At 33.3% G+C, this 22,752-nt stretch overlaps 11 protein-coding genes across 11 annotated transcripts; 8 read left to right on the top strand and 3 right to left on the bottom strand.

Moving 5' to 3' along the window:
* Positions 1-207: 207 nt before the first annotated feature.
* Positions 208-2,237, bottom strand: BX664DRAFT_340984 (kinase-like domain-containing protein). The gene is made up of 9 exons (XM_051546919.1): positions 1,963-2,237; positions 1,777-1,879; positions 1,601-1,705; positions 1,364-1,505; positions 1,200-1,232; positions 849-1,130; positions 703-763; positions 469-636; positions 208-375 (listed from the first exon to the last, which is right to left on the bottom strand). The coding sequence occupies exons 1-9, from the start codon at positions 2,088-2,090 to the stop codon at positions 240-242; spliced, it is 1,158 nt and encodes a 385-aa protein (XP_051397220.1). The 5' UTR covers positions 2,091-2,237; the 3' UTR covers positions 208-239.
* Positions 2,238-2,378: 141 nt separating this feature from the next.
* On the top strand, positions 2,379-4,941 carry BX664DRAFT_302537 (phosphatidylinositol-glycan biosynthesis class S protein). Its single transcript, XM_051542439.1, has 12 exons — positions 2,379-2,409; positions 2,477-2,607; positions 2,695-2,902; positions 2,967-3,140; positions 3,211-3,314; positions 3,378-3,498; positions 3,567-3,628; positions 3,701-3,824; positions 3,882-3,971; positions 4,089-4,282; positions 4,359-4,544; positions 4,630-4,941. Exons 1-12 carry the CDS (start codon positions 2,403-2,405, stop codon positions 4,921-4,923), a joined length of 1,695 nt encoding a protein of 564 aa, XP_051397219.1. The 5' UTR covers positions 2,379-2,402; the 3' UTR covers positions 4,924-4,941.
* Positions 4,942-5,553: 612 nt separating this feature from the next.
* On the top strand, positions 5,554-7,849 carry BX664DRAFT_285841 (Indoleamine 2,3-dioxygenase). The gene is made up of 4 exons (XM_051541689.1): positions 5,554-5,867; positions 5,980-6,096; positions 6,213-6,346; positions 6,430-7,849. Exons 1-4 carry the CDS (start codon positions 5,694-5,696, stop codon positions 7,763-7,765), a joined length of 1,761 nt encoding a protein of 586 aa, XP_051397218.1. The 5' UTR covers positions 5,554-5,693; the 3' UTR covers positions 7,766-7,849.
* A 252-nt stretch (positions 7,850-8,101) lies between these two features.
* Positions 8,102-9,935, bottom strand: BX664DRAFT_268689 (ATP-dependent Clp protease, ATP-binding subunit ClpX; the record flags this gene model as incomplete). The annotated part of the gene is given in 9 exon segments (XM_051541013.1): positions 8,102-8,422; positions 8,536-8,690; positions 8,745-8,847; positions 8,921-9,163; positions 9,257-9,382; positions 9,462-9,539; positions 9,600-9,601; positions 9,616-9,672; positions 9,755-9,935. The coding sequence occupies 9 exon segments, from the start codon at positions 9,933-9,935 to the stop codon at positions 8,102-8,104; spliced, it is 1,266 nt and encodes a 421-aa protein (XP_051397217.1).
* A 1,162-nt stretch (positions 9,936-11,097) lies between these two features.
* BX664DRAFT_198314 (uncharacterized protein) lies at positions 11,098-12,606 on the top strand. The gene is made up of 3 exons (XM_051540103.1): positions 11,098-11,491; positions 11,548-11,923; positions 11,990-12,606. Exons 1-3 carry the CDS (start codon positions 11,227-11,229, stop codon positions 12,495-12,497), a joined length of 1,149 nt encoding a protein of 382 aa, XP_051397216.1. The 5' UTR covers positions 11,098-11,226; the 3' UTR covers positions 12,498-12,606.
* Positions 12,607-12,632: 26 nt separating this feature from the next.
* Positions 12,633-13,475, top strand: BX664DRAFT_340975 (uncharacterized protein; the record flags this gene model as incomplete). Its single annotated transcript, XM_051546918.1, has 1 exon — positions 12,633-13,475. A coding segment is annotated over exon 1 (656 nt), but the record flags the coding sequence as incomplete, so codon positions are not given.
* A 520-nt stretch (positions 13,476-13,995) lies between these two features.
* On the top strand, positions 13,996-15,348 carry BX664DRAFT_198309 (uncharacterized protein). Its single transcript, XM_051540102.1, has 3 exons — positions 13,996-14,202; positions 14,270-14,376; positions 14,489-15,348. The coding sequence occupies exons 2-3, from the start codon at positions 14,362-14,364 to the stop codon at positions 15,104-15,106; spliced, it is 633 nt and encodes a 210-aa protein (XP_051397214.1). The 5' UTR covers positions 13,996-14,202; positions 14,270-14,361; the 3' UTR covers positions 15,107-15,348.
* Positions 15,349-15,723: 375 nt separating this feature from the next.
* On the top strand, positions 15,724-16,681 carry BX664DRAFT_302530 (box H/ACA snoRNP complex subunit Nhp2). Its single transcript, XM_051542438.1, has 3 exons — positions 15,724-15,890; positions 15,952-16,265; positions 16,339-16,681. The coding sequence occupies exons 1-3, from the start codon at positions 15,749-15,751 to the stop codon at positions 16,357-16,359; spliced, it is 477 nt and encodes a 158-aa protein (XP_051397213.1). The 5' UTR covers positions 15,724-15,748; the 3' UTR covers positions 16,360-16,681.
* An 88-nt stretch (positions 16,682-16,769) lies between these two features.
* On the top strand, positions 16,770-17,703 carry BX664DRAFT_361796 (uncharacterized protein). The gene is made up of 2 exons (XM_051548263.1): positions 16,770-17,096; positions 17,204-17,703. The coding sequence occupies exons 1-2, from the start codon at positions 16,806-16,808 to the stop codon at positions 17,660-17,662; spliced, it is 750 nt and encodes a 249-aa protein (XP_051397212.1). The 5' UTR covers positions 16,770-16,805; the 3' UTR covers positions 17,663-17,703.
* A 236-nt stretch (positions 17,704-17,939) lies between these two features.
* BX664DRAFT_340965 (glyceraldehyde-3-phosphate dehydrogenase 2) lies at positions 17,940-19,325 on the bottom strand (the record flags this gene model as incomplete). The annotated part of the gene is made up of 3 exons (XM_051546917.1): positions 17,940-18,164; positions 18,291-19,188; positions 19,303-19,325. 3 exons carry the CDS (start codon positions 19,323-19,325, stop codon positions 18,084-18,086), a joined length of 1,002 nt encoding a protein of 333 aa, XP_051397211.1. The 3' UTR covers positions 17,940-18,083.
* Positions 19,326-20,520: 1,195 nt separating this feature from the next.
* On the top strand, positions 20,521-22,652 carry BX664DRAFT_366899 (uncharacterized protein; the record flags this gene model as incomplete). Its single annotated transcript, XM_051548544.1, has 6 exons — positions 20,521-21,003; positions 21,061-21,201; positions 21,273-21,753; positions 21,818-21,917; positions 22,014-22,337; positions 22,550-22,652. The coding sequence occupies 6 exons, from the start codon at positions 20,521-20,523 to the stop codon at positions 22,650-22,652; spliced, it is 1,632 nt and encodes a 543-aa protein (XP_051397210.1).
* Positions 22,653-22,752: the final 100 nt, after the last annotated feature.

The following is a 22,752-nucleotide window of genomic DNA, read 5'->3' as shown; positions in this document are numbered from 1 at the left end:
GTATATGACATTGGACAATCAAAGGGGAAAAAAAAAAAGACAAGTAACAAAAAAGAAAAAATAGAGTTTTTTTTTTTCTCTTTTATTTTTGGGATTCAACAACATTCGCCCCACACAAAAAATCGATAATTCAATACCAGACACATTACACAGAGGTATCTCAAAAGCATTGGGGAAACAAAAAAAAAAAAAAAAAAATACTATAATACACTATTTGATAACTATTCTTTTCTATTCTATTATGCATTTCTAGCCTTTTTCGCTGGTCTTGCAGAATGGTCATCCTTGGTCATGCTACTTTTCGTTGATTTGATATCATTATCTTCTTGAGTAATACGCCTTAATGGATATTCAACATTTTGTTGTACCAATACACTATTTAAAAAAAAAAGGAAATTGACCAATCAGTAAGATTTGACTTTTTTTAATTTATTCACATATATATATATATGTCTTTTTTTCATTTACTTCATTACTGGCTTTGGTTCTTCTTGAAAGTAAGGATGACTTAGTGCTTTTTCCGCTGATATCCTTTTCGCTGGGTCATATTCCAAAAGAGAAGATAATAAATTGAATCCAGATTCAGTTTTCACACCAGGCATCATTTGGTATGCTTGCTTCAAATTGTTTGGACATCTAACAATAATAATAATAATAATAGTAATAGTTAGATATCAATATTCATTATTATGTATAACTTACTGTGGAAAAGAGCTGAGATGATTATAATCTGGTAATTGATCTATAGTAGGCCATCGATCTTCTACAGTTATGTAGAAACAGAATCAAAACACAAGTTTAAATTTATATTTCCATTTCTCTCTCTTTTTTTTTTTTTTCCAACTTACTTCCTGGTGTGCCCAAAATTTCGAATATTTTTGATAGTTGACTTCGCTGAAAAGGAACTGTTTTCTTGTTGTCCATCTTTGCTTCATCCCCTTTAAAGATTGGTTTCAGTGCCAATAATTCACCAAAAATACATCCTACAGCCCACATATCCACCGCTTTTGTATAATGTCTTGATCCAAATAATAATTCAGGTGCTCTGTACCATATAGTTACCACCACTTTATCACCGTTGAATAATGGTTGAGGAGGTTTGTTGAATAATCGAGCTAATCCAAGATCACCTAAACATCATTGAGAGAAATAATATAAGCACCTTTGTTCCTAACTACACTCTTGTTTTTATTTCATACCTGTCTTTACAATGCCTTCACTTGTTAATAATACTAAATATATATATATATATATATATATATATAAAAGACGAGATATTAAATGAGAATTCACTAGTACATATATATATATATATATATATATATATATATATATAACAAATCAATATAAAACAGTTCCTTACCATTTGCAGGCTTTAAATCACGATGAAGTACCCAGTTGGCATGTAAGTAGGCGACACCGTTAATCAGTTGCCATAAAATAGATTTGACAATAACTTCTTGAATTGGTTTTCGTTCAGTATGTAAATGATGATGAATGATTTGCTATATGATTAAAAAAAAAAAAAAGAAAGAAAGAAAGAAAGAAATCAGATACCTACATATATATTGTTTCGTAAAGTTTCCTTTTCAGCAATTACCAAAAAATCATGTTCAGCATATTCAAATACCATGAAGATCGCCTTGTCTTCTAAAAGTACTTCTTCAAGTCCAACAACATTAGGATGATTAAGTTCACGACAAAGCTAATGGTAAGAATATATACGTTCGGTTTAATTCATAGATTATCAAAGTTGATCTATCTTTTTTAGTTTACCGCTATTTCACGACAAGCCGATTGTGATATACCAACATAATGATGAGTATCGCCTTCCCGATCAGGTTTGAACTTTTTAATAGCAAACTCCCGAGTATCGTCTCTATCAATGAAAAAAAAAAAAAGGTAAGATTAATTTTTCTTTCAGTTATCTAATCATGAAAAAATAAATTTTTTTTAACTTACTTGTTTTTTGATTTCGCCTTGTAAACTCGACCATAAGTACCAGAACTGATAAAACCTATAATGTCGTACTTATCCAAGACTTTGGGCCGGCAAGCATCCCTTTTCAGCTTGTATTCTGTCATGGACATGGTAAAAAAATTGTTCTGCTGTTCGTTTCTATTGTATGACTCGTGGTAGTTCTTGTTGCTACTAGTGTTGCTGATACAATGATTAATTATGTTGTAATGTGTTCAAAAAGAAAAAGAATAGAAAAGAAAGAAAAAAAAGGAAAAAAAAAAAAAAAAGAATAGGGGAAGAAAAAACTCACATCCACAGCGGGATTAGAAATCATTGTCCATTTCTTATCTTGAGCTCGTTCTTTTGACTTTTTCTTGTATTCCCTTTTCTTTCTTCAGCTTGTTTTTTTTTTTTTTTTTTTTTTTTTTTGTTGAATACGCATAATGAAGGGTAATTAAATACTTTATTGAAAGCAATATGAAAAGTATTAATATTTTTATATTATTTTGTAAAATAGATACAACTCAAATGGTGATTTTCGCCTTTTGGTTTGTGGTTCTATTAGGCGTGCCTTTTTGGTGGAAAACAACAGAAGTATATCGAGCTCATTTACCCTTTGATGAAATAGATTCATTACAAACACGTCAAGTAAGTCATTACTCGCCTGTTTTTTTTTTATCTCTCTAGTAAATAAACTTTTTTTAATATCCCTCTTTTTCTTTTTGACTGGTTTAGGAATCTATGTTTATCTTACCAACTACACTTTCCCTTTTTGTACCTGCTACTTGGTTACTCTCACTTGACAATACTTCCGGTACGATCCATTCATTAGAAACTTCATTAGAATACAAGCTATCCGAAAAGTTTCATGATGTGTCCTTTTGTGCAAAGTTTCCTTTCCATGTACAACTCAATAGTTGGTCCACAGATGATCTCACTCTTGGTAATTTTTGGGACTAAATTCCTTTTTTATTCTCATTCTTGACTATTCTTATAATCTATTTTAGAATCTATAAATGCTCTTCTACAACAACAAAAAGATTCTCCTATTGGTCAGTATTCATTTTACTTTCATTCTTCGAATATTCAGCAGAGCAAATCACCGCAGAAGCATGATCAAATTAATGTAATCATCGGAAAAGACCGTACAAGTGTTATTCAATTGTCAAAAATAGATCAAGGTAAAAATGAAGCTATACATAAAAGAACCTAACATATACTCTTTTTGTACTGAACTATTTTCATTTGTAGATACTCTTAATTCAGTGATGATTTCCTTAATTCCAGCTATATTCAAGACAGAATTTGAAGCAATTGATGAAATAGCCTCTTGCTCTTCAGGCAAGGTGGACAAGGTAAATGAATCATCATCAATAGACTTCACTTACATTCATATTCCTTTTTTTTTTTCCTGATAGTATGATGCCAATAATATGCGTACATTCAAATATTCATCTCGTTACCAAATCACTTTCAGTCTTATGAACAATAATCCTCGATTTATGGCTATAGACTGGGACATACGTGATGCAGCAAAAAGTATGGACAGTTCGATAATATATTGATTATTGTGATCTGACAACTTTTTTTTCCATGACTTTTGTTAGGATATCTTTACCCATTGTTAAACGAACTGTCTGATGTATCCAACTTTACGGTGGACTCCCAGGTATATATTAAAATAATAATAATAATAATAGGATGTCAGAGGATGATTCATTACTCATATATTTCTATTTAGATTCAAAACTATGCACCACTATCGCAATCACCTCATTATATGGAAAGAGAAAAGAAACCGAATTATTATTACTTCAAACCTGAACAATTACCACATTTTGTCAATTCTGCAGATTGGAATCTAGGTAAATTGGAAGACAGAATTTGATGATATAGAGCGCTCTAATCCCCCTTTTTTTTAGCATCCAGTATCTCTTCTTATCCAACCATCAACTTTATTCTATACGTTCCTTCAGCAGATGTCACACCCTTACGGATCCATGATCAACAAGGTAAAAAAAAAAAAAAAAAAAAGAATAAAAAGAACTGAAAATTATATTCATGTTTTGTAACTCATTCATTACTATCCTTTATTACTATTATTATTATTATTTTAAACAAATTACAAGGACATCCACTTCTTTCCAATTCCTTTTTGATTCCTCGATGGGGAGGAGTTACAATCAAGAATCCTCCAAAATATATTGAATCCAAGTATAGCATTACTAAATCTGATTTGAAGCCTATTATGAAGATATTTATCTCACAACTCCGAGGTTTGATGGGAATTCAAGATATAAGCTCTTCTGCAGCAAAACTACTTGTAAAGTATACATATATAAAAAAAAAGGATGAATGATACGATTCTAACTATTGGACAATTGATTTCAATTAAACAGCCATCAAACTTGAATACAACTTTTATGCTTTCCACACAAACGGGAATTACCACTTTGGAAAAGGATAACTTGATTCGACGACGTACAATGGAAAACATGATCAATGCAATTTCCACTCTTCGATCCTTGGGACAATTGGTGATGGAGATTCCAAATATGGTTGTGTTGGATCATATACAATCTCAGGTAAGGAAAAATTAAATATATAAAGTATATATATAAAAGACGCAAATGAATAGATGATGATGGTATTTTTTTTTTATTCCTTTAGGTTCGACAATCTTTAACATCTATTCAAAGTGTCCGAATTGAACTTGAAAAAGGTAATTATGGTAAAGCTTTAAAACACTCAGTGGACGCTATGGAATTATCAGAAATGGCTTTCTTTGATCCTACGATGGTGTCGATGCTCTATTTCCCTGATGAACACAAATATGCGATTTATATGCCCCTTTTTGTCCCTATATCTGTACCTTTAAGTATAGCTCTACTAAAATCATTAAAGAAATGGAGAAAAAATAGATTTCCTTCCTCCTTGTCATCATCAAAAACAAAATCTGAATAAAGTTTTATTATTATTATTATTTTAGTTTTACTATTTACTATTATTATTATGTGTTACTGATATGGTAGTAAAAATAGTTAAGGTTTATTAGATACAGTTTCGTTGAAAAGGGGAATGCTTTGATCTTTCAACATCAGCATCTAACTATGGTGATTTTTTTCTTTTTTTGATGACTGATTGTTTTTGGTTTTCAACTAGAAAAACAATGTAAACTTGAGATCACATGACCCTTATGGTGATACATTTCTCTCTTCAATACAATTGTGTAAATCAATTTCCCATGATCTTTGACTGTATATGATTGGAAGAACTATTTAGCAACCGCACTGACTTCCTTTACTGAGAAAGGAAATTGAATGATCGATACCCCATTTTCTGCAATATATTTTATTTTTCTGTCATATTTCGCTTGATATTAGGAAGTTTTAACTTATAAAAAGATGATTATTCTTTTTTTTAAAAAAAAAAGTAAAATAAAACAAACTTTTATATAGTAAGAAAGATATGGATTCATCTTCGTCATTCTAAACAAATACCCAATCAGTCGAGTCATCGAGGGCGGTCCTTGAAACTTTAAAAATACATATAAAAAAAGAGATGATCTCTTTTTTTTTTTTCTCCACTAACAAAAAGATATTGTTTTTTTCTTCCTTCTTTCGCTTTTTTATTTATTTATTTATTTAAATTTACTATTTTATTATTGTTTGTATTACTAATTTATATACTCCAAGGGTACATTTATTACATTAGTTAAAAACTATATACTCAACATGACTACCATGCGTTCATTAGAAGAATATGACATCTCACCAGTGACAGGGTTTTTACCACCTGAACCTCCTTTACGTCGACTTGACAACCCTTATTTTTTACCTTGGGAGACTATGATGGATGATTTTAATGGTCTTCTTTTGGCTGGCAAACTACGAGAAAAGATCCTCAAGGTAATCCGTTACCTCCCCGCTACCATATCTAGTTATTGTATTACAGCGAAACCAAGAAAGGAAGAAAAAAAGATACTTATTTTTTGTTATTGTTATTATTAATATTGAATAGATGCCTTTATTGGATTATAAATACCTAAATACCATTCAAGAATATAGAAGAGCTTTCCTGATTCTATGTATGTTATCTCATAGTTACATATGGGGTAAACATGAAGAAGCATCTGAAGTAAGTTAACAATAGCAAAAAAAAAAAAAAAAATATTTTTTTTTATTTGTTACAGATGACACCTTCTGTATTACAATCGGATAAAGGTTATGAATTTTCACACGATTCTCTTTTAGACTTTACCCGCAAATTTAGCTGTTCCTTGGACTGGTATTGCTGAAGAACTTGGTCTTTGTCCTGTTGTATGTCATGCTGCTGTTGTATTATGGAATTATCGTTTACTTGATTCTGAAGGTCCAATTGAACTTGCGTAAGAATATTTCATTTTTTTTTATTTTTGGGGGGAATATGATGAACTTATCTTTTTTTTTTTTTTTGGTTTTGTACTATTAGTAATTTGACAACCCTTGCCACTTATTCTGGGTCACTTGATGAATCTTGGTTTTACTTGATAACAACAGCTATTGAAAGTGCAGGTTCCAAATGTCCTGCGGCCATTCTCTCTTGTGTAAATCATGTATGTGATGGTAATTATGAAGGATTAAGATCAGACTTGACAACGATTCATGCTGCATTGATGGATATCAACGTTGTTCTTCATCGTATGTTTGAAAAATGTGACCCATATGTCTTTTACTGGAAAATCCGTCCTTATTTGGCTGGATGGGAAAATATGGCAGAAGCTGGACTTCCTCTTGGTGTGATATATGAAGGTGTAGATTCTCTTTGGTCAGCTGAAACTGATGAATATGGGGATATTAGCCATCTTACAGAAGAAGAACGTTTATTACGCCAATATCGTCGTTATGCTGGTGGAAGTGCTGCTCAGAGTAGTTTGATTGCTGCTTTTGATGTTGCTTTTGGTGTACAACATCATCCTGTGGGTGAAAAATCATCATCAACCTCTTTACCACCTATCATTAACAACAACAACAATAATAATTCAACACCTTATTCACCTGTTGATAAAAATGATCGTTATCGTCACTTACCTCTGACTCGACCTGCTGATGAACTTGATCATTCTGGAACTTCCTCAGGTGCCACTACTCCATTACCGCCTTACAAACGTACCAATCGTAATGCATTTTTACGAGCTATGCGCAAATATATGCCAGCACCTCATCGTCAATACCTGGAAGATTTAGAAACGGCATCGAATATTCGTCCTTTTATGATGCATCTGGAGGCTCTCTTTCATAGTGGCGAAATTACTGATGAAGAATGTGAACTAGTGGAATTATACAATGAATGTTTACATCAACTCAAGTTATTCCGTGACAAGCATGTACAAATCGTTAGTCTTTATATTGTCAATCAAGCAAGAAAAGGGCCCAACATCTCTCACGGTGGTTTTGCAATGGAAAAGAAAGCAGATATCCCTCAACCTTCATCATCTACAGGCTCAGACAATGGAAAACCAGCACCAAAGAAAACTTTACATAACATGTTATATCCGCAAACAGCCTTGGAAACGCATCCTGGTATACGTGATGGCTCTCCTTCGGCTAAGATCAGTTCTCTTTTCCCTCAACTTGGTTTGGCCAAACATGTTGATCCTAAATCGGGTGTGGTACGAGGCACAGGGGGTACGAATGTCATGCCCTTCTTGAAACAATCAAGAGATGAAACTGCCGAGATGAAGATCGCTTTGGAAAAGGTACAACAATTAGCACAAGAAACTCTTGAAGAAACGAAATCTTGGACCGATATGTTATTACGTAGATAGTGATCTTATTTATTTATTTGTTCATTTTTTGATGATGATCTATTTTATATTATTATTATTATTATTATTATTATTATTATTATTTGTATGATTTTTTTTTTGTTAGGATATCTCTCTCTCTCTCTCTATATATATATATATATATATATATTTGATGTAACAATAAATGAAATATCTATATCTTGTTATTTACATACAAAAGAATAAAAAAAAAAAAAAGACTGACTATATAAAATGGCCTTTATTAGAATTTGTAAACAAAATAAAACAAAAATCAAATGAATAATCATGATACACATAAAACAATCACTAAAACTAGTCCAAAAAAAAAAAAAATCAAATTTGTTGTTGAGATATTTGTTGTCGAACGGCCACATTTGAAGAAGCGGTGGATGTGTTCAAGGAACCATCATCATCATCAGCTATCATTTTGTCACCTAAATGTTGTTGTCCATGTCGAAGGTATAAAGCTGGTTTACGTTTTTCCACTACATCACGATCAATCACCACTTGGTTGATGTTACTACCTGGTGCATCAAACATAGGATCCAATAATACATTTTCCATAATGCGTCGAAGTCCCCGTGCGCCCGTCTTTTTCTCCAATGCCATTTCTGCAATCTTGTGTAACGCCGCTTGACTAAATCTAAGATCAACCTAAAAAAAAAAAAAAAAAAAGAAATCAATGATTCTAGTTTCCCACACCTATTTTCTCATTCTCACGCTCACCAACTTATCCTTCTAAATATTATATTCATCCACTTTATTACCTGACTTAATTTGAATAATCCTTCATATTGCTTCAAAAGAGAGTTTTTCGGTTCCGTCAACACACTCACCAAGTCGGCTTTGGAAAGACTATTCACATTCGCCACCACTGGTAATCGACCCACAAATTCAGGAATCAATCCATATTGAACAAAATCTATTGTATATATATATCAGTATACGAACGTTTCATATTTTCTTAACGAATTACCTGCTGGTTCCACTAAATCAAGAGGTTGTGAGGAGGATTTATCATCTTGAATAATAACATCATCATCATTTGTAGATCGAAGCACAGCATCAAAACCAATACTCTAATGAGAATCATCAAAGAAAAAAAAAAAAGGTCAATTCATTTCTTTCTTTCTATTAGATTTGAGAACCTACTCCTTTTGCAATACGATCCTTCACCATCTTATCCAATCCAATAAAGGCACCACTAAGAATAAAGAGAATGTTGCTTGTATCCACAAAGTAAGATTCACCTTTTGCTCCATTGGCTGCAGGTCCATTTCCATTACCACCCAGAGGAACATTGCCTCCATTTCCATTGCCACGACGATGACTAGGCGCATTACCTGTTTTATCAACAATATTTACCACCGTTCCTTCTAACATACGCAACAAAGACTAATCATTCACCAAAAAAAAAAAAAAAAAAAAAAAGATTAATACAGGATGAATGATGATAATGATCAGTGGATGATGACAATAATGATTTACCTGCTGTACACCTTCTCCAGAGACATCACGCGACCCCGTTCCTGAGTCAGATCGACGAGAGATTTTGTCGATTTCATCAATAAATACAATCCCCATTTCAGCACGTTTGACGTCATAATCGCATGCCTATGCATGAAAAAAAAAAGAAAGTAAAGATGTAAAATAATTTATTCAATTTCATTTTTCCCTCATGATCTTTTTTTACCTGTAATAATCGATGAATCACTAATTCAACATCTTCCCCAACATAACCAGCTTGAGTGAATGGTGTGGCATCACTGCTCTATAAAAGAAAGAATAGAAAAAACAAAGATGTTGTTAATGTCAAGAAATATGATCCTACAACTTTTTCTTTTAACTTGCTGAAAATGGGACTTCAAGTATTTGTGCCAAAGTACGAGCCAATAAAGTTTTGCCTAAATTCAAAAAAAAAAAAGAAAAGAAAAGAAATATAAGCCTATCTTTTTTTTTTTTTTTTTTTTTCCTTTTGACATTTACCTGATCCAGTGGGTCCAATCAATAAAACATTACTCTTATCATGAATAATCGTATCATCTGTCTCCTTATTTTCAAAACTTGCTGTTGCATGATTAGAAGAAGTTGTACTTGGTGGGTTAATCCAGCTAGCTCGGCGTTGTGAACCTAATAATAATAATAAAAAAAAAAAAAGAGAATCCATCAGCTTTATTGATGTTTGGTTGCTCACGTGTAGTCGCACAAGAATGCCAAAAAAGTAATGAATCCTCTGTTTCTTACCAAAAGCTAATAAACGTTCTGATGGAGAAAGACCTGATGATAAAGAACTTGGTATAGGAAGATTGGAGGAAGTATAATAATCATGAGGTAGGGCTGAATGGTGAAGTTCAGTACGTTGATGTGGATTGGCAACTGATGAAGTAGTGGATGAATTGGTATCATTATTATTATTATCAGAGAAGTTAGGTCTAGAGGAAGCTGGATGAGTCAAAGTAGGTGTAGATGTACCCATTGTGCCAGTATTTGAATGATTGGTGGGAGACGTAGTGGTTGCTGGTGAGCCTAGCATAGAAGAATTATCTTTTTGTTGTGATTGTTGTTCCTGCGTTGTTAAGTTGGCACGTACTCTATTGTAATGGTTGTATATAGCCACAGCTAGGATTTTCTTGGCTCTACTTTGTCCTATGATATAGTCATCCAAATGTTTGACAATCTGTAACGGTTTAGTTTCAATAACATTATTTTTTTTTATTAAAAATTCTGAACTTACTGTTCTGGGATCAGAGAGTCTTGCAATATTCACAGGTTCTGAAGTACCATTCATTATCAACCCTCCTGAATATTCTCTACCTGTATCTGTTCCAGGATAGTCCATACCATTGTATTGCCAAAAACAACCAGTTGTACCAAATCGTCGCTTAGATGAAGGTAAATGCCTTGGTTTCAAACTATAAGAATGTCGTTTATAGTAGTTAGATGACGACCAGATTTGAGGATAATGTAGTTTTCTTGCCGCAGGAACAGGAGAAAAATGACGATAATAGTTAATATTGGTTCTTGGAAACATAATATAAGAAATTTCAATTTAAAAAGAAGAAAAAAAAAAGGTACAAAATAGAAAATAGAAAACAAAAAAGTAGAAATAAGAAAGAAAAGAAGAAAAGAAGAAAAAAAAAAAGCGTGAGTGTGTGAACTTTCGGTAAGGAGAGGATTCGCAATGCAGCATATGAAAAAAAAAAAAGCGTCATTTCAATTACCGATAACAACCCTCCCCGTAAACTTTGAATTTTAGGGTACAAATTAGCGGAAGTCGTGTCCAGTTTTACTTCTATTTCTTTCTTCCTTTTTTTTTTTTTTTTTTTTTTTTTTTTTTTGTTTATACTTTCTTATCATATCACCTTATTTTATATCTAATATATTATTATTATACTATTTCATTTGATTCTTCTAAGAATGCACAATTATTCACCTTGTTTTACATTTATTATATCGCCATGTCATTTGATTCTTACCGAAAAGCACAACTACATCTACAAGAAACAAGAAAGACAATTACTATACCACAGTTAGACAAAGACACCTGTATATCATATTTCAACAAAGTATTCCAAGTATTAGTACGCGAAGATTTACATAAGCTTTGGGCAAACAAAAAGAAGAAAACCGAATCCGAAATTCTATCAAACTATTGTCAACAACAAGAAAGAAAGCGAACAATACCAAACCTTTACAAAAAGACTGTAGAACTGTATAACCAAGGTAGTATACATATACATATATACATCTATTCCAATATTAATCTAACTTTTACTTAGAAAACTCAACCGACTTTTCCAAAGATACAATTAGAGCAACTGTAGACTCGAAAGCTATACCTTATGTTCGCCTTTATAAAGAATTTGTGAATAATAATGCTGCCAATATATTAGAGGAATTAAAAAACAACTACAACAACGACAACAACAACAACAACAACAACAATAACAATAACAACAACAACAATCAAGATAATGAGGATAATTTTATTCACAATACCATTACTTCTCAATTGAAGACAATCTTACGACCAGATTTGTCTGACTTGGAGAAAAACATCATCCATCAATCGCTACTGAAGTCCCAGAAGTTAATTACAAATATAATGGCGGATATCTCAACTTTGGTTTTGTTAGACCTTTTGAAACGGACCACGTAAGTAAATAGTGATCATGAAATACTAGTCATATACTCATATGCTCTTTTTTTTTTTTTTCTTAGTGGTCCACCTGTAGAAATAACTAGTATTCTACCTGAATGCAAGATTACCAAGGTCCTTCCACCACTACTGATCTCTCCTCCTTCTTATGATGTCAAGAAACTCATGGCTAGTCACAACAATGCCACCAAAGCTGAACGACGTCTATTTGAACTGTATACTGGTGGCCATTTGATGCATCTGTTGACCGCAACTCATAACTCTCAAGAAACCTCTCTTACTGACACTCCAGGTCCTTCTACTTCTTCAAGTCGTGATTCCAACAAGGATGGTATATTGAACTGGAATTTGGATTTACCGGACATCACCAACCTAAACCTTACTGATATGCCACCTGGATTATCTACCATTATTCTGCCTTATTTAAATACGTACGCCACCAATTTAAAGAATATATATCAAGGTGATATAGTGGATCGTCTGTTATCAAGAACTATTATGACTGTTCTTCAGTGTCGGCTTATTCTTCCAAAAAAGGACCAAAATAAGAATGAATTGAAAGAAAGGTAATGCATATTGATGATTTGATGATGATGATGATGGATGGTTCACATTATTAACCTATCTATATATAATTAGAAAATCACAACCAAAAAGTCCCAAGAATTCTTTTACATTCAAGTGCCAAATCAGACGCCACAGCAAAAGAATAAAGCGGTTGCAACAATTTGATAATATAAATAGATCAGACGTTCTTCAGAAGGAGCAACAAATTCTCGAACACTTGATGCAATCCTCTATTCTCAATTCAAGTACTACTGCTCAGGTTAACGTGGAGATTCCTTTGGTGGACGATTCTGATGCTCAGATGAATTTGGATATTACTTTGGTGGATGATACTAGTGCTCCGATGGAAGTGGATGCCCCTGAAACCATTCATGTTAACCCCTCCTACAATCGACTGAAGAAAATTGCAAATTTTGTGAAGTCAATTCTATTCAAAAAGAACATCGATCAACCGTTAACTGTCGAGGATCTTAAGATGCATGCGCCAGATATGGAATTTAACGATGACGAAGCCAATTCAGTACTCCTTTTGTATCAATTTTTCTCACCATACTTGTTACCGAAAGTATACGATGACGATGTAGATCGGCATCCCCTTCTCAATTTCCCTCTTGTTACGGTATGCAATCATATTCTTCGCTCAACTGGAAACGAGAAATTTGTAAGACGATCTGTACCAGTTGTAAAACATTCCAATACCTATTCCATTACTTTGGATCCAACAAGATTGTATTTGACTCTGTGCTCGTTGAAAGGACGTGTTGGCGGAACAAAAGGCGGAAATGTGCAACCTCTACATTCGTATGGATTCGATGTTTTTCTTCCCAACGGTGACATAATAAGCAATATTACCAAGTCAATCAAATTCCAGGATGAACTATTTGGTGCTTTTTTTGATCTTCCAACCAGGCGAAGCCTTTGTGCGAAAAAGACTGGCTTTATCTTCTCCAATCGAATCACAATCACTAACTATGGCGCGGTGCGACTACATTCCAAAAAGGAAAAACCAATTGACACTGATATCAAGCCATCAGCAACCAAGGTACGACGAAAAAGAAAGTTATCTGAAGAGATCACAATGCAAGAAAAGATAAAGTCATTGGACGCTTCCTTATCAACACCAGCTGAAGAATTGCGCAAGTTGAATAACGAAATAGATGAAACGAAGATGAATATTATGAATATCAACGAACAAATTGAATCCATTGCCGACACAACACATGATGATCTGGAAGACCTCCCAACAAAAGATTTTTTAATTAAACGGCGGGCAGAAAAGAAGCGACAGCGTGATGATCTACTTCGACGGAAGCTTGTTGTGTTACGGAAGATATCAGCCCTCAAGACAGAGAAGAAGGACCTCTTTGACGAGTTTTATTCAACTGACACGACAGATGTTAGCCTATCCTCATCATCTACTGGTAACGAATGGGAAAATGGAAGTATTTTTGTTGGATGTGATCCGGGTCTGGCAACCATGGTCCAAGCTACAAGTGCTGATGTCAAGAAAGTAATGTACTATTTGGCAATCAACAATCGTTATCAACCATTGGAAACATTAGTAGAAAAGGTGGATAGTGATGGCGATGAAAAGGAAATGCTTACTTTGAAGAAATACTCAATTACCAGTAAACATCTCGACGATCAAACCTTCTCCAAACGCCATCGCAAGGGAATGGAATTCAGAAAGAGACGAGATCATCGCAAAGTAAGTGATTCCAAAAAAAAAAAAAGGATGTCAATAACCTATTTTTTTTTTTTTTTTTAATTACTAGTCCCAAACTCAAGGTGTGCTTTCCGTCAAGCAAGTAGAAGAAAAGTTGGCTGGATCAATTGATGTCCGTTTATATGAAGTTTACAAAAAATCATGACAAATCACAAGGTAGGATCAATTATTATACATCATCACGGAGACCAAAAAAAAAAAAAAAAAAAAAAAAAAAAAAAAAAAAGACAATGGATATTAATGAATGCAATCATTTCAATTTATCTAGTTGATCAAGGAAAGTGCACCTATTCTTCAGGATTTTTACTGTGATCAAAAATGCAATCAGCGGTGGAAACGAACAGCAGTGATATACAGCGAAAAGGGAACACATGTAGTCATCAAGCATCACCAACGACAAGTAAAAGAAGAACCTGGACAAAAACTACATTACTTTTATGGAAAGGCGGGTCGTGGTAGAAACTCACGTATCGGTGGATTTTTAAGAAGAGGTCATGGACCCTTATTACAAGCTCTTGGTCAACATTCTTCTATCTTCCATACAGATGAATTTAGAACGACAAAACTTTGCTGCCGTTGTCATGAGCCTATCTATCATCCGAAGAAAGCTAATGGAAAATTAAATCTGGGAACTGTTATTTGTCAAAACCCTGATTGCAAAGGACGTCAAGCTGGAATGATTGCTGAATCACGAGACACAAATGCAAGTATGAATATGATCATCACTGGATTATGGCAACAAGTTACTGGCAAACTTCCTCCATCCTTCCGGCGGTCAATCTCATCAACAGAAAACGATAACAACAATATTGATAAGATATTCCAAACTTTGATCTCTTCTCATCCTGGACTGGTTGAAGACGGATACATCATGCCTCTGTGCTGAAGGCAAAACTTAAATTGTACCCTAAAATTCAAGTTTTGCCTCCCTCCCCTTCTTAATCATGTAACCATGATCGATTTATTATGCTCTTAATAAAAACTATTACAAGTAGCCTTTCATTTTATGAAATATGAACCCTATATACTATTTTATGACATATAATGATTGGATGATTGATTTGATTTAATAGAATCAAGGCTTTTATCAATACCTTAATGAGGAATATTGGTATCAATCAATACTAGTTATCAATACTTTATCAATACCAAGTATTGAGAACTTTTTTTTCCTCGATACTTCAGTTGGGACGGTACCAAGTTAAGAACGTTCATCAAGTCCTTTTTATTTTAATCATCTTTTTGAGACAACGACAGAACAAAAGTGAACATGAGACAAGAGAAACTAAAAAAGCCGACATCTGTTTTTTTGCAAAGTACAACATCATTTTATTGAAATAAGAAAGGCATAATTTAGGAACACGATCACTAATTGTTTGATTCATCTTTGAACACCGAACTGTGCCGAAACGATTTGTGGCTGGTTTTGATTAGAAAAAGCGGTCGTGAGGTTTTGTTCAGGCGACAAAAAAAAAATTCTTTTCTTTTTCCCTTTTTTTTTTTTTTTTTTTTAACACAGTATACGATAATGGCCAAGGACAAGAAAGATAAAAAGGAAAAGAAGGTCAAATCTGAAGAAGGATCTACTATTATTCGTTTTAATTCTCCCATTGCTCATCCTATGGCTGATGATAAACTTTCTAAAAAGGTATTCAAGACTATTAAGAAAGGTAAAAAAAAAAAAAAAAGATATTCTTTATACATTATTACTCACTATATATATATATACAGCTAGCAAAGCAAAACACGTTCGTCGTGGTGTTAAGGAAGTTGGAAAGGCTCTTAGAAAGGGAGAAAAAGGATTGGTTGTGATTGCTGGTGATATCTCTCCTGTCGATGTGATTGCTCATATTCCTGTATTGTGTGAAGACTCCAATGTTCCTTATGTGTTTGTTCCATCCAAAGAACAATTAGGTGAAGCTTCTTCAACAAAGCGTCCTACTTCTGTATCTATGGTTGTATTGGGCGGTCAAAAGAAGGATCTCAAGAGTGCCGAAGACTACAAGGAAATTTACGAAGAATGTTTCTCTCAAGCCAAAAAGTTGGTAAGTTATAAAATAATATAATTGTGAATATTGTAGTTCTCATATTTTATTATTATCATTATTATTATATTAGGATGAAGCTTTAGTCTATTAGATTTTATTATCATATATTCAATTTTTTCCCCCTTTTGCATCATACAAACAATTTCATTACCTTATTCTCATTTTTTTTGTCCTTTTGTATCTCTTTCGCTCTCTCTGTCTCTTTCTTTCTAACCCATTTTTGTTCATATAACAACGTACAATCTTATTTTATTTTACTATACACGCATTATCTCTTTTTTTTTTTTTCACCCAACGGTCTTTCAATCAATAAACTGTAGAATGACTCCTTGTTTTTTATATTCTCCTTTTTTCACTTATTCTCTCTCTCTCTCTCTCTCTCTCTCTCTCTCTCTCTCTCTCTCTCTCTCTCTGTCTCTCTCTCTCTCTCTCTCTCTCTCTCTCTCTCTCTCTCTCTCTCTCTCTCTCTTTCTCTCTTCCTTTTTTTTTTTTTTTTTTTTTATATCTATATAGTAGTCCTCTTCATACTCAATTACCATGCCTGATTCTATATTATTTGATGTCAACTCTCCAACAACTGCAACTGGGAACTATTATGCAAGCTCACAAAAGGACGATCTACGGTTTTATAATGGTGCTTCGACTTATCATCAACAATCATCCTATGAACCTTCATCATATTATACTCCACCACAGGCGTCAGGTGATATGACAGGATATATGGAACCTCCTACAAGCTTTTGGAATGCTTTTGGAACAGCAGGTTTACCTGGTGAACCTTCTCTTATGGAAGAATTAGACGTGAATCTGTCACACATCAAAGATAAGGTGAAACAAGAAAAAAAAAAAAAGATATATATTACTGTATACTTGATTTATTTGATATTCACAACACGCATGTATCTTTTTTTTTTTTATTATTATTATTATTGTAGAGTTTAACAGTACTGATTCCTTTCCGTTCTATTCCACCATCTATCATGGATGACACTGATCTAGCAGGACCACTTTTGTATCTCTTTTTATATGGTTTAGGGCTTATGTTATCAGGTAAAGTACATTTTGGTTATATTTATGGTGTAGGCATGTTAGGAGTAGGTTCTCTGTATGTACTTCTCAATCTCATGTCACAAGAACAAGGTGTTGATTGGGCTCTTACTGCTAGTGTACTTGGTTATTGTCTCTTACCCATGGTGATGCTCAGCGGAGTCACTATTGTGTTCCAAACAGGTGGTAACACAGGTTGGGCATTGGCTGTCCTTAGCTTTTTTTGGTGTACCTTGTCCAGTGCTGCCATGTTCACTAGTGTTTTACATATGCAAGATCAAAGACTTTTGGTCACTTATCCCGTGGGTTTATTTTATGCCTGTTTTGCTTTGATGACCATCTTTTAGATTATTTTATTATTATTATTTTATTATCAAATAAAAAATCACTATTATCTTTATTATTATTATTATTTCTTTTTTATCAAACTTCGACATGGGTGGGGTAGTAGAATAGAGAGAAACAACGGTTTCAGTGACATATTAAGGTTGATGGATGGGTAATGCAATAGTGATTGTTGATGATATAATAAAAGGTAACAGATAGACTAAAGATAGGTGATGGTTGGTATTGATTTTATACATATCAACTAGAATTGAACAAAAGACATTGGATGATTTCAAATAAAAGACATAGAACAAAAAAAAAGGTTTATTAATTTTCTTTTTTTTTTTCAAATAGAGAGATGTAAGGATAAAAAAAAATGTACAATATGCAACTAAAGTAAACATGAATTGGTTTCAATTATAACAGGCGAAGAGAGTAGACTTAATTCTTGGAAGCCACATATTTCAAAAGGTCGACAACACGGCAAGAATACCCATATTCATTGTCATACCATGAGATTAACTAATAATAAAAAAAAAAAAAAAGGAAATAAAGTTATTTTCCATATATATCCTGATCAGTTTGCCCCATCATCTTTTTCTCTCTTTTTTTTTTTAAAAAAAAAAAATAGTAATAATTTAGTTTTACCTTGACAAAGTTTGGATTCAAAGAAATACCAGCCTTGGCATCAAAGATGGAGGAATGAGAATCACCAATAAAATCAGTAGAAACAACTTCATCTTCAGTATAGGCCAAAATACCCTTGAGTGGACCTTCAGAAGCCTTCTTCATTACTGCCTTGATGTCATCATAAGAAGCAGCTTTTTGGATACGAGCTGTCAAGTCCACTACGGAAACATCAGGATTGGGAACACGGAAAGACATACCAGTCAACTTGCCATTCAAATGGGGGATCACTTTACCGACAGCCTTAGCAGCACCCGTAGTAGCAGGAATGATATTGGCTCCAGCACCTCGTCCAGCACGCCAATCCTTGTGAGATGGACCATCCACTGTCTTTTGAGTAGCAGTAGTAGCATGCACAGTGGTCATCAAACCTTCCACAATACCAAAGTTATCATCTAATACCTTTGCAAGAGGAGCCAAACAATTGGTAGTACAAGAGGCATTAGAGATGATATCATATTCAGGTTTGTAAGCTTCGAGGTTCACACCACAGACAAACATAGGAGCATCAGCAGAAGGAGCAGAGATAATCACTTTTTTAGCACCACCAACAAGATGAGCCTTGGCCTTGTCAATAGTAGTAAAAACACCAGTAGATTCAACAATATGAGTAGCACCATCCTTAGCCCAAGGGATTTGTGCAGGATCCTTTTCATTATAAACAGTAATAGGTTTACCATTCACAATAAGTTTACCGTTCTTGGCTTCAACAGTACCCTTGAATTGACCATGAGTGGAGTCATATTTGAGCATATAAACCATATAGTCCAAAGGAATAAAAGGATCATTAACTGCTACAATATTTAAGTTGCCATCATCAATAGCACAACGAAGGACAATACGACCAATACGACCAAATCTATTCAACAAAAAGAGAGAAGAAAAAAAAAAAAAAAAAAGAAAAAGAAAAAGAAAAGAAAGGAATTTAAGTATCCGATCCATTTTTTTTTTTTTTTTTCATATATAGTTTTACCCGTTAATACCAACACCAGTCATCTCGATATATAAAAATATATAGTTTACTTAAAAGAAATTTTCTTTTTTAAAAAAAAAGATTTCAAATGAAAAAAGAAATAAATTAAAAAATAAAAATGTTTTGGTCTTTATATATATTATAAACCCTTGTTTCTTTTTCGATCACGCCAAACACTATTTTATGCCCAGTGGAGAAACATGCGAGTTGAGATTCAATAAAATCAGCCGATTATGTCTTTTCTTTATAATTGTTTGGTTTCATTAATCATTTTACTATTTTGTTAATATTGACTTATCTATCTTTTCTTTGATTGATGATTTCTTTATCGTCATTACTGATCTTCAAAGTTAAAAAAAGAAAAGAAAAAATCATTATAGGATGATTTTCAAACCCATTTCTCATATCATCATGTCTTAAACCATATGTTGATCGATTTACTCTTACAGGTTTTATACATTTTTCGATAGATCATCCACCATATCCAACGGAGATCAAAATGGCCTATATATTTTTTCTTTTTTAGGTTCTGCCAATGGAAATGCCCAAATCGTTAAGAATTTTTTTTCCTTCTCTCTTTTTTTTTTGCCATTTCCTGATTTTTTTTGCCACTTTTCCCCTTTCCCTTCTTTTTTTATTATTATTATCATGTCTTCATCTCCACCATATTCATCTGATTCTTCAGTCAATGATGAGGAATCTCACAAGGTACGCGACAAACTACGATATGAAAAAGAAGAACGAGATGTAAGTCAAGATCGTTATAAACGTTCTCATAGTGATAGACGTTCACGGTCTCCATCTATAGGTAAAACATCTTCCTTTCATCTCTCTCTTTTTTTTTTTTTTTTTTTTTTGAACCTAACTTAACATCTATTTATTTTATTTTTATTTTATTTTATTAGAGAGAAAGAAACATCGTCACTCAAAACGTCGCTATTCTGATGCTTCATCACAAGAGGAAGACGATTATTCCAAGTCGAAATCTCATCATGGTAACTATATTCTATTGACTGATACTGTTAAAAATATATATTTATACTAATAGTTAACTCTTTTTTTTTTTTTTTAATCATAGATAGATACGAAAGCCGAAGACTGACACCTCAAAGGTACCTTCCGAAGGAAACAAAACAATACTAGTCAAGGAATGGATCAATATAAATTGTTGACCCATTCTCTTTTTCTTTACGACGTGTTACATACAGTAGGGGAACGATGGAACCAATGAATCCAGATCAATTTGACTATATTATTCCATATAAACAATATTGCGACTATCTACGATATACCCACCCTTCCAAACGTTTTGATGATTCTAGCCTTCGACGAAGATACGATGAATATAAAGAAAGTTTCCAAGCAAAGCAATTGGCCAATTTCTTCGACACCAACAAGGATAAACAATGGTTTTTGGAAAAGTATCATCCTGTTTTATCGATACCTCGCAAACAAGAACTTAAACAACGCCGATTACGATACTTTAATCAATTTATGGATGATTTAAATCGTGGATTATTAGATAATGTAGAATTGGATGAAGGGAAAACTTATACTATCAATAACAAAGCAAAAAAGCAATCACAACAAATGGAAGGTGATGATGATCAAAATACCAATGAAGATAACCAAGATATATATGAAAATCGATTAGTGATCAAGACTGTTCTTCCTACTATCTCTCGCGAAAACATCTTAAAGGTATAAAAATAGCTAATTTTGAATACTCATTTTTTACTCAATTGCTACTTTTTATAGTTGTGTGAAACAGTGGATGGATTTGATTATTTAGCATTATCGGAGCCTGGACCCAATCGACGATTTCATCGTATTGGATGGATTAATTTTAAGGAAGGAACAGATATGCAACAAGCATTTGATCAATTAGATAACAAAACGGTAAAATCAAAAAAAAAAAAAAAAAAACTATCATGAACTCATCTTCTTTTATTTATTTTTTTTATTATTAGGTGGATGATTTTGTATTCCATTTGGCAATGAATCGAAAAAATCAGGAACCTCTACCTCGAACACCCAGATTGGCATTGGAAATTAGCAATACAGAAGAACGATTGAAGCATGATATGGAACAGTCTTATACTCTGGCAAAAGCAATGGATACATTTTTGGATGTCAAAGGAGCAAAACAGGTGGTGGAACGTGCCAACGAAATTGGTGACATTACAGATCTAGAATCAGAAATGATCAGCAAACAAGATGACAATGATAATGATGATGATATTGACCATAAATCATCATCCATGATATATATCAAAAAGAAATTGGATCTTATGATTACGTATCTTCGTCGTGTACACATGATGTGTTACTACTGTGGATTGGAATGTGACTCTATAGAAGATCTGGACCGAAAATGTATGGAACCTCACTGCCGGAAAATAATTGACAAGTCTACTCAAGGTGTATCTTCAAGTGGTAGTGAAAAAGGAGGTAAGTTGAGATAATATTGAATTTGTACCAATTTTTTAATTCTTTATACTCTCTTCATTTTTAGGTATTGCTTGGGCTAAAAACCTGGATTCAAAACTCGCTTTGAAGTTTGAAAAACCTCGACAGCGAACATTAGAGAGGATGGGTGGCAAACTTTTAGATGAGTAAGATTGATCTATTATATAATAAAAATTACGAATGGATAACTCACTTTTTTTTTTCTTTTTTTTTTTTTTTTTTTTTTTTTTTTGGTATTCAAGTGAGCTTGATAAGTTTTATGATGATCATATCCAGAGGGAACATTCTTCAAAATATCGGTGCAAGGTGGATGATTGCAACAAGGCTTTTAGAGGAATTGAGTTTGCGGAAAAACATATCACGTCCAAGCATCCAGAACATATCAATCGCATTAAAGAACAAACGACTTTTTACAACAACTATATCTGCGATCCCAATCATTTGACACCGCAAACGAATCATGTTAGGAACAATACAAACCTTATGAACAACGTGATCGGAACAATGACAATGACATCAACCAATTTGGGTGGATCTCCTGTACCAATGGTGCGATCAGCAACCTCGTCCTCTTATCCTTTTACTGTTTTCCAACAGAATCATCCGAACATGATGATGCGTGGTGTTCATCCTGCAACTACTACTCAACCTTTCAATCGACCACCACCAGCAACAACAAGGTAAAAAGATGATATGCTAAAAAAAAAAATTACTTCCCTTCTGTTTCTTTTTGATTCTCATTGATTTTTTTTTTTTTTGGTATATATGTGTGGAACAGCTTATTGGATAGTATGATGCCAAGAGATCCACGACAAGTGACTTCCTATGTAGATTTGGATGCTCCTGCTCAAGGTGACAATAATGGGCCTGTGTTTTATTGATGATTATTTATATTATTTTTTTTTCCCTTGTACCAATCCCTTTCTTTCTTCTGTTGTTGTCTTTTATGCCCTACTTAGTATAGTTTGTTATTCCACCTTG

Source organism: Halteromyces radiatus (assembly GCF_025201355.1).
Source record: "Halteromyces radiatus strain CBS 162.75 chromosome Unknown BX664scaffold_8, whole genome shotgun sequence".
Lineage (NCBI taxonomy): Eukaryota > Fungi > Mucoromycota > Mucoromycetes > Mucorales > Cunninghamellaceae > Halteromyces > Halteromyces radiatus.
The sequence above is the reverse complement of the archived record's forward strand: the minus strand, read 5'-3'. Positions and strand labels throughout refer to the sequence as shown.

Coding starts and splice junctions, on each gene's coding strand:
- BX664DRAFT_340984 (XM_051546919.1), bottom strand. CDS start 2,090: ATGTCCATGACAGAATACAAGCTGAAAAGGGATGCTTGCCGGCCCAAA. Junction 1,880..1,962: donor AAGGCGAAATCAAAAAACAA/GTAAGTTAAAAA, acceptor TTTCATTGATAG/AGACGATACTCGGGAGTTTG. Junction 1,233..1,363: donor TGATTTAAAGCCTGCAAATG/GTAAGGAACTGT, acceptor ATATATATTTAG/TATTATTAACAAGTGAAGGC.
- BX664DRAFT_302537 (XM_051542439.1), top strand. Junction 3,499..3,566: donor CATACGTGATGCAGCAAAAA/GTATGGACAGTT, acceptor GACTTTTGTTAG/GATATCTTTACCCATTGTTA. Junction 3,629..3,700: donor ACTTTACGGTGGACTCCCAG/GTATATATTAAA, acceptor ATTTCTATTTAG/ATTCAAAACTATGCACCACT.
- BX664DRAFT_285841 (XM_051541689.1), top strand. CDS start 5,694: ATGACTACCATGCGTTCATTAGAAGAATATGACATCTCACCAGTGACA. Junction 6,097..6,212: donor AACATGAAGAAGCATCTGAA/GTAAGTTAACAA, acceptor ATTCTCTTTTAG/ACTTTACCCGCAAATTTAGC. Junction 6,347..6,429: donor GAAGGTCCAATTGAACTTGC/GTAAGAATATTT, acceptor TTGTACTATTAG/TAATTTGACAACCCTTGCCA.
- BX664DRAFT_198314 (XM_051540103.1), top strand. CDS start 11,227: ATGTCATTTGATTCTTACCGAAAAGCACAACTACATCTACAAGAAACA. Junction 11,492..11,547: donor TGTAGAACTGTATAACCAAG/GTAGTATACATA, acceptor ACTTTTACTTAG/AAAACTCAACCGACTTTTCC. Junction 11,924..11,989: donor GACCTTTTGAAACGGACCAC/GTAAGTAAATAG, acceptor TTTTTTTCTTAG/TGGTCCACCTGTAGAAATAA.
- BX664DRAFT_302530 (XM_051542438.1), top strand. CDS start 15,749: ATGGCCAAGGACAAGAAAGATAAAAAGGAAAAGAAGGTCAAATCTGAA. Junction 15,891..15,951: donor ATTCAAGACTATTAAGAAAG/GTAAAAAAAAAA, acceptor ATATATATACAG/CTAGCAAAGCAAAACACGTT. Junction 16,266..16,338: donor TCTCTCAAGCCAAAAAGTTG/GTAAGTTATAAA, acceptor TTATTATATTAG/GATGAAGCTTTAGTCTATTA.
- BX664DRAFT_361796 (XM_051548263.1), top strand. CDS start 16,806: ATGCCTGATTCTATATTATTTGATGTCAACTCTCCAACAACTGCAACT. Junction 17,097..17,203: donor TGTCACACATCAAAGATAAG/GTGAAACAAGAA, acceptor TTATTATTGTAG/AGTTTAACAGTACTGATTCC.